The 9352-nt window shown below is 45.7% G+C and overlaps 1 protein-coding gene across 1 annotated transcript; it reads left to right on the forward strand.

Annotated features, from left to right (window-relative positions):
- The first annotated feature begins 3777 nt into the window (after positions 1 to 3777).
- Positions 3778 to 7056, forward strand: LOC148784648 (uncharacterized). The gene is made up of 7 exons (XM_088876494.1): positions 3778 to 3864; positions 3975 to 4043; positions 4112 to 4981; positions 5094 to 5208; positions 5613 to 5844; positions 5896 to 6809; positions 6968 to 7056. Exons 1-7 carry the CDS (start codon positions 3778 to 3780, stop codon positions 7054 to 7056), a joined length of 2376 nt encoding a protein of 791 aa, XP_088732620.1.
- The last annotated feature ends 2296 nt before the right edge of the window (positions 7057 to 9352 follow it).

Here is a 9352-nt window from a genome sequence, read left to right on the forward strand (position 1 = left end):
ATGATTTTCAGTGCTTAATTGATGGGAGGCTGTTAGGGCACTTCGGACTGGCCCCTAAAATAGAGCTTTTGGAGGATTCTTTGGATACTTTTTTTGTTGTTTCTATTTGTTATTGCATCTCTTTCTTCATGCTTTTTTGAAGGACTGACCTTCCATATTTATCTGCAGAGAATTTAATGTTCAACAAGCTTATGAGGGATCATGTGTTAGGGAGTCATGCTGGAGGGACCCCGACCCCAAAATCTTCTAAGGAGGACCCTGCTTCCAGTGATTCAAGACGTCAACATCCTTCCTCCTCCTTCTCTCCTGGACCCGTAGCTGGGAGTTCTTCGAAGAATCCTCACACAGGTTGTATAGGGGCTTCTTCTTCTCAAACCTCCTCTATGCCTCCTCCCGCTCCTCCTTCCAAGGAAGAGATGGATACCCCTCCCAGGTCCTCCGGCGCCTCTGTTGTCTGCCTCAATAACTGTGAATTACTTGATCAAAGGAGGGGGAAGACCTCTTTGGTGGCAAACTTGAGGAAAGGACTCTTATCTCCTGGGGACAAGCAACTCTTATTTCCAAGGAAGAGCTTGAAATGATTGAGGCTCTTTACATCTTCAAGGTACCCTCCTTTCCATATTCTTCTTTGTTTATTGTGTCAATTCCCTTCATGGTTCTTGCGTTTTGTAGGTGGCCTCTGTTTATGAAGAACTTTCTTTCAAACCCCAGGGGGTTCTTCCTATTCCTCGAAATGAAAGTTGGAGGACAAGGTGGAACACCTAGAAAGTGAAAACGCCAAATTACGGGAGGCAAAGAATGAGATGACGAGCCGCTGCCAGCAACTAGAGAGGGAGGTGAGGAAGTTACAGAAGGAGGCAGCCAGCCATGAGAGCACACTGAAGAAAGTGGAGAAGGTAGTAATGGACTTCCCTCATTCTGAAGAGGAAAAGAATTATCTGGAGACCTATTGGGAGAGCCGCCTGAAGAAGTTTAAGAAGTCTAAAGGATACTAGCAGGAGGTGGCCAAGATAGTGGGACCCTAATTGGAGCATGACTTCACAGCCTGCAAATAACAATTCTAAGCTCAAGGGTGCCCCCCCGCCCCCATAGGAGAGGAGCCTTTCTCCTTGACCTCTCCATAGCATTGTACAATGCGCCCAATCGCTTTGCCCATCCATCCATCTATCCTAGGAGATGGAGGCCTCCCCCCATATTCAGGTTGGTTTACTCCTTTGACTTTCTATTTTTACTCCTTCCTAGCTTTGTATTGATCCTTGTAATATTTTTACAGAAGGAGATTTAGGTAACATATTGGCAGAGGTTGAGGCAGAAGTGAGGAGTCCCCCCCAATAAAGCAGCAATTGATTCCATAGCGGGGATCTCAAGGGTAAAGGTGCCCCAGTATCAAAGGAAGAAGGACATCCTTTGGCCGATGATGCATATCCTCCTACCACCCCAGTGCCTGTTGTTGACGTGTCCCTTGAGAAAGAAAAAGAAGACCCCACCTGTGGGGAGAAAATTAGTATTGTAGTATTGCTGGTTTTTATGCCTACTGAATGGAACAATCTTTAATTTTTTTTTCTTTTGCTTGCTTATTACCCCCATTTGTAATTGGGATGAAACAATTTAATTTTCCTGCTTCGTTTGGATGTTGTTTTTAGTTTGCTCCTAGCCATGGTTTAAGGCCAAGAGCTAAAATGTGATGCCTTTACTGCTTTCTTCTATGCTTGATGTTTGTGCTTAACTTGGTACTGTCTATTTCACATGATGGGATCTTCAGGCTTTGTTGATGTGGGGGGCTCTCTTTAGATTCCTTCAGGGGGTACCTCCTCGAACTTTTCTTGCTAGGGTTCCTTGCATCTTTCTTGCAGGATGCCCTCTTAAGACTTCTTAGCAGGGGGTTCCCTTCATCTTTCTTGAAAGATGCTTCCCTAGGCTTTCTTGGTAGGAGGGTTTCCTTCAACTTTCTTGAGGAATGCCTCTGCAACTTTTCTTGCATCTGGATGCTTAAACATTATATCATGAAATATATTACGTAAGACGTAATGAATGTAAGGCGTATGAGGGCTTAAAAGGGGAATCACAGCGACTCCTTCGATGATGCAGGCCTGCATAAGTTTTGGCAGAACTTATTCCTATATAGTTTTTATGCCTTACCTCAAGAAATGTAATACACCATACCTTTTTGAGAGGGATGTCCCCAACAGGAGAGATGGGGCTCTTTGAGATCTGCAAGGGTAGACTTTGTAAAGGGACCTTCAAGAGGACTTGTAGGGGGATGTCCTTCAGGAGGACATTTTCAGAAGGGGTCCTTCAAGATGACTTATTGGAGGATCCCTAGGAGAGGACATTTTTAGAAGGAACCCTTCAGGAGGACCTAATTGGAATGAGTACAATCTAAAGTGGAATGACTTAACGAGGATCCATTGGAAAAAATCTCTCTATTTTTTGCACACACACACAGTGCATTAATTGCTGTCGCTGCAGCGCCGCCGCCGGAAATTTTCTTCCGGCCGCCACTGCGCCGCGTGTGTGGCTGCTGGAGAATCGACGCGCCCTAGATCTGTGAACAAAATTGCTGCTATTTTCTTCGCACTGTTTTTTGCTTGGAGATTCTCAAGTCGATTTTGCCTCCATTCCGACGAATTTTTTGCTGCCACTTATATCAATCGATTCCTCATCATATGGGGAGCATTTCCCATCCTTAAAATTTGAATTTTCATTGAAGATTGAGACTGGGCTTAAGAGTTAAGTGTTGCGTGTTTTCTACGATTTCTGCGCAGGCTGGGAAGAATTATTTCTGCTATTTTTTCTCTAAATTTTGTGGGATATTTGCTGAGTTTGGTTTGGTAGTTTATTGATTTTGATTTGGAGGATTTTGGTTTGCCCATTCGTTAGATTCTCTGTGAATTTAGTCGGATTTTTCGCTATTTCTGCATATTGCTCGTTCTTTCTGAATCTCGCTGGTTCTGCTGATTTTGTTGATGAATTTCGCTGATGTTGCTGTTGAATTTTTGTGGCTAGATCTTTTGTTGATCCCCGTTGATTATTCCGTTGGTTTTTCTACGAATTTCGTTGGAATTTCTGGGTTTTTTCGTCGGATTTTTCAATACTTTCTTGCTGTAGGAAGTGTTGCTGTTTTTTCGCTGCTGAAGATTGCTGTGAATTGCTGCGGTCATTTGCTGCTGAATTTTTTCGGATTTCAACTGCTGCTGCTGTAATTTTGCTGCGAATTGCTGTGGCTGTTTTTGCTGCTGCTGCGAATTCTGCTGTATTGTTCTGCGAATTTTAGCTGCTGTTTGTTCGTCGTTTCTGCGAATTTTCTGCTGCGCTTTGGCTGATTTTAGCTGTTGTTCGTTCGTCGTTTCTGGCTGTTGTTAGTTCGCCGGATTTCTGGGAATTTTCTGGTGCATTCTTATTGTTTTGCTGCGAATTGCTCTTCTTTGCTGCTGTGAATTCTGTTGTGCTGCTCTGCGAATTCTGTTGTGCTGTTCTGCAAATTTCTGGTGTTGTTTTGCTGCAAATTGCTCGTCACTATTGCTGTGAATTCTGCTACACTGCTCTGCGAATTCTGCTGCATTGTTCTGCAATTTCTTGTGTTGTTTTTGCTGCGAATTGCTCTGTCATCGTCAGATTTTGCAGATTGCTTGCTGTGTTTTGCTGCGATTGATTGTTGTGAATTGCTATTGTTATTCCTTGCTGAATTTCGTCGGATTTCTGTGATTTTCTGCTGCGCGGTTCACAGATTTCTTGCTGACTTTTTGCTTCTCTTGTTTGGTCGTTGATTCGCGGAGTATGGACTGTTGCCGGAGCTTCACCGGAGGTCTGATTGGGCAATTGTTTGGTAGTATGTCTGCCACAGCAGGGGGCTCATCGCCCCAGGTACGGTCTTATCGCGATGCGGTTGCCGGTGCAGCTGTACGTCCTCGCCGCCACCGGTATCTTTTGAGACATCTTCATTTTGCCCGATGGGTGTTTTGTCTCGGGATCAGGGAATGAAGGTGCTGAGATTTTCGTTTGAGGAAATATCTCGATTATCCCTACCATTTCGTTATGCCTTGGTAGGGAAATTTTTGCATGGCATGGGTATCCATCCATGTAAAATCTTCGACGCTGGATGCTGGTTCAGGGATTTCGTGGGGATTTCTCTGTAGGGGCCATTAATGTTCGACATGTCTTCATAAAATTTGCACTAGAGAAGGATTATACTAAGTTTTGGATCAAATCTATCTGGTTTGTGGAAGGATTTCCCATGCATGTCTTTAAATGGATTTCCCAAGAATCACCTATTGTTCCGGTATGGATTCGTTTGCCGGAGTTGCCGATCCAGTTCATTGATCGGGAGGCATTGTTTAGCATTGCCCGTTTGTTGGGGACGCCTCTTAGGACGGATGTTTCTACAGCGACTTTGGTGCGGCCTAGTGTGGCGCGGGTTTGTGTTGAGATTAACTTACTTGAGCCACTACAAACGGAAATTGGGCTTGGGATTGGGACAGAAGTGATCATCCAGTCTGTGATTTATGAGCGTCTTCCTAAGTATTGTGAGGCTTGTAAGCACTTAGGACATGATGAAGATGAGTGCTATGAGAAGCACAAATCAAAGGCCCCACCGGTTAGGCCTGCAAATAGGGATGATCCTCCACTGCTTATTCTTGATCAGGAGGATCTTCAGGTGAAACTGGATGCGCAGCGGGTGCAAAAGAACTTGAGAGATCGCCGTAAAGAAGAGCATGTGGTTTTTTATGATGGTGCAGCCCAATCTCGCCTTGGGGCTAGTACTAGTGGCTCTAAGGGGGCGGAGAGTGAATGCAGGAAGTTGCATCTCATAAAGATGTGTCCAAAACAGTGGTGGAAGAAGTGGTGCACTTGCCGGAAGATGAGGATGACGGAAAAGCCAAACCTGGTCATGTCAAAGAATCAGTCGATTAACACCATTCTAGGAATGAGGAGACAGCGGTTCCCGAGGTACATCCGATGGTTCCTGAGTTGGGAGAGTCTGGTGGTCCATCTGACACGAGGACTGAAGATGAGCAAGTGGAAACATGTGTTGTGCCAGCATCCTAGACAGCGAGGTGTGAGATGACAGGATTTGTGGTTAATATGCAAAACAGGAGTTGCCTAACTGTGTTGCAGTTATCGATGATGAGGTTTTGGGACCGACGGTGGAGGACGTACATCAGGTGGATGAGGAGGATGTCTCTAGGAGGTTGGCGCGCCATCGGCGAGGTCGGTCCATGGGAGACGCATCTACAGACCATTCTGCTTCGCCAGATAGGCGAAAGGCAGTCTCCCCGTCCCATAGAATTGTCACGAGGAGTACTATACGATCTACTCTCCCTTCATAGATGAAAGGATTATTTTGGAATGTTCGGGGAATGGGAAATGACCCTACGCAGAAGTCTTGAATCGGGTCAGAAAACAACATCATCTGAATTTCTTGGCTATCAAAGAGCCTATGATCTCCCTTGAGGGAAGGTTTATGGCGAGGCGGCTGGATTTCATGAGGTGATTTCAAATTGTGTGAATCAGAAGGGGTCCGGAGGTACGGTGTCATGTTTTATTAGATCATGAGCAGTTTCTGCACCTCTGTTTGGAATCTAATAAGTGGCTGAAACTATTGTTTGTTACAGCGGTATATGCTAAATGCTATATGGTGGAGCGACGGGATCTTTGGGATGGCCTTCGATTGATTTCGGTCGGCTCTTCGCTTTGGATTGTGGGAGGGGATTTTAATATTGTCCTCTGTCCAGAGGAACGGTCGGGGGGCGCTGCTCCGAATGGTATCGCAATGTCGGATTTTCATTACACTATTGCGGACTGTGCCCTTATAGACGCCGGTTATACTAGGAGCCCTTACACCTGGTACAGTCGTCGGTTGTAACAACGCTTAGATCGGGTCCTGGTGACTGATAGCTGGATGAACGTATTCCCGAAAACACAAATTACTCATCTAGAGCTATCCAAATCGGATCATCGTGGATTATTGGTTATTGCAGAGACTATTCTAATGAAAAAGGCATCATCTTTTCGATTTCAGCACATGTGGATCACACACCCGGGATTTCTTGAGGTTGTGCATCGGAATTGGCAATACCCAACGACCGGGAGTGGTATGACTCGCCTTCAGCAAAAACTGACTCGTTTGAAGCACTGTCTGAAGGAATGGAACAAAACAGTCTTTGGGAATGTGTTTGATAGGGTTGCAGAGGCGGAACGAGATCTCAAAGAGGCTGATGAGGCATATGATCTTGATCCTTGTGATCGCACGCTTGTGGAGCGGAATCGGTGCTCGATAGTGTTGGTTCGGGTGTTGAGTCAAGAGGAGGCCTTCTGGAAACAAAAGGTCGAAATCAAATGGGCTAAAGATGGGGAACGAAACACGAGATATTTCCACTCTTTAGTTAAGAAGACGAGGTTTTGTGGTACGGTCTTTGAGATACAACATGAGGGGGAGGTTCTAACTGATTCAATGGCAATTAAGAGATTGGTGGCTTCTTTCTTTGAGGAGCTCTTATCTGCAGAGCCGGTGTTTGCTGATGAGATGGATCGGGATTGCCTAGAGGATGGCCTGACAAATGAGGATAGATGTTTCTTGTGTGCCATGCCAATGATGGCAAAGGTTCGGGAGGCTGTTTTCTGTACTGAGCCGGAGAGTGCTGCAAGACCAGATGGATTTGGGGCGATTTTCTATCATACCTGCTGGGATCTCGTATCAGAGGATGTTTTTTGTGCAGTATCTGAGTTTTTCCATGGCATAGTGATGCCGAAGAGTTTCACGGCTACTACCATCTCTCTTATACCAAAGATCGCCAGCCCAACTTCTTGGAGTGAGTATCGGCCGATAAGTTTGTGTAATGTTACGAATAAGATCTGCACGAAGTTGATGTCCATCAGACTTGGGCATGTCCTACCGAAGGTAATATCTCCATCCCCGAATGGGTTTGTCCCGAGATGATTGTTGAGTGATAATGTTCTTTTAGCACAGAATTAGTTCACTTATTGGAGTCTCACCGGCCGGAGGCGAATGTTATCTTTAAGCTTGATATGGCCAAAGCTTATGATCGAGTTAACTAGAAGTTCCTCTTTCAAGTCTTGCGGCTAAAGGGCTTCCCGCAGCGCTAGATTGACTTGGTGGTTAATGTTGTCTCTAACTATTGGTTCTCGGTCCTAGTGAATGGAGAGCATGCTGGATTCTTTCATTCGACACGTGGCTTGCGTTAGGGGGACCCGCTATCCCCCGGTGTTATTTGTACTTATCTCAGGGACTGGATCGGCTTTGGTGGCGATTTAGGCAGAAATCATCCTTATGGTCGGAGTTCTTGCATGACCGATATTGTAGGACCTGTCATCCTACTCATGTGCCGTATAATCACAATCATTTCTCTGTTTGGCATCGTCTGTGTCGCATCAGGGATGCGGTCGAACCTCTAATATTCTGGACTTTGGGCCAGGGTGCAGTATCTTGTTGGCATGATAATTGGTTCGGTGAGAAGCCTTTAGCCTAGCTAGTTCACGGGGCCCCCGACAATATGGAGGCGGTATGCTATTATTGGCATGAGGGAGAATAGAATGTCCCCAGGATCTTCAGGATAGTCCCGCCACAGATTGCACATGTTATCTGCCAAATTCCTATTGTAGTGGGATAGCGGGACAAAATTGTGTGGACCGCGGCGAGTAATGGGACGTTTTCCACAAAATCGGCATGGGAGGCCATTCGAGTAGTATCTCCTCGGTGGCAACGTTTTACAGATATATGGCACCGTTCTTTGCGGCTAATGGTATCTGTCTTTTTATGGCGACTTTTCCAGGATTGGATCCTTGTGGATGAACGCATGAAGTGAAAGGGATTTAGTTTCCCATCAAAATGCCAATGTTGTGATGCAGAACAGAGCGTCTCTCATCTGTTTGTTGAAGGGGCAGTAGTTCGAGATGTGTGGCTGCACTTTGCTAACGTCTGGGGGAACCTGCGTCTTATGGTGCACTTCTGGCGATACTCCACCCCGTTTCACTCAGATTTGCACATTCGCACTTTGATACCATTTTTGATTCTATGCTCTACTTGGACGCAACGAAATGCTGCAAAGTATCAGGGGGTACATTTTACGACAACGGGAATCATATTGGATGTTTAGCGCCAGCTTCGCACACTATATGCCGCACAGGTCATGACGAGCATACAGTGGAAAGGGGACTTGCACCGGGCGTTGGCTATGGGTTTCTGCTTCAGGCCGGTGGTGCCTTGGGCACCCAGAGTGGTGCGTTGGAGTACCCCCACTCCGGCGTGGTTTAAGTTGAATTCGGATGGGTCCTCGCTCAGGAACACAGCAGCAACGGCAGGTGTTATTCGGGATGAAATTGGACAGGTGCATCTAGCATACCAGTTTGCTTTGGGTATGGCCACTAGTGTGGTTTCATAGCTTATTGCTGTTTGGCGTGGTCTAGAGCTAGCTAGAGCACACAGTTTAGCACCCATAGTTCTTGAGGTGGATGCAACCGTGGTTCTCCAGCTCTTACAGTCACGAGTATCTGGGATGTGGGAGGTGCAGCATTTGATCATGCGCATTTGCAGCTCCAACAGGAATTAGGATCGGATCTACGACATGTTTTTCCAGAGGCTAATGGAGCGACTGATTATCTTGTGGAGGACGCCGCGTCTCGACAATTGACTCGGGTTATGTATCTGGATCACATTACGGGAGTACTACGAGGCATTATCAGACTGGATAAATTGGGCACTCCCTACTTTCGCCGGCGAAAAAAAAAAAAGACCCTTCAGGAGGACCTATTGGAGGGTGCTCCAGATGTGATGGGGAGACCCTTCTCCATGAATAATATTTCTTGAGGTTGTGAATGTTCCAGGGATATGATAGTGGGCATCCTTCAAGGTTTTTAAACTTATATGCTCTTCATCCTATTACCCCCTTGACTTTAAATAGTACTTCCCAAGTGGGGTCTAATTTTTCTACTAGTTTTAAGGTTCCACCTTTCTTAACTCGAGATCTCCTACTTGGAAGCTCAGTGTTTTTACCTCCTATTGTGGGAATTGATATGGCGTTTTTATATCTTTGAATGCCAATGAAAGCTTTTTCTCTCAATTCTTCAATAAGATCCAAATTTTCTTTGAACAACTACGTATTGTTTTTTTCAGAGAAGTGTAGGATTTTATGGGAGGGTACCCCCAATTCAGCTGGCATGATTGCCTCCGTCCCCTATACCATAGTGAAGGGACTTTCCCCCCATAGATCCTCGAGGGGTTCTGCAATATGCCCATAGGACCCTGGTTAATCCCTCTATCCAATTTCTACCAACTCGTTCTATTGGTCTTTTGATCCCTTGAACAAAGATTCAGTTAGTGACCTCCACTTGCCCA

Source organism: Sesamum indicum, linkage group LG12 (genome assembly GCF_026168435.1).
Source record: "Sesamum indicum cultivar Baizhima isolate 11 linkage group LG12, ASM2616843v1, whole genome shotgun sequence".
Classification (NCBI taxonomy): Eukaryota; Viridiplantae; Streptophyta; class Magnoliopsida; order Lamiales; family Pedaliaceae; genus Sesamum; species Sesamum indicum.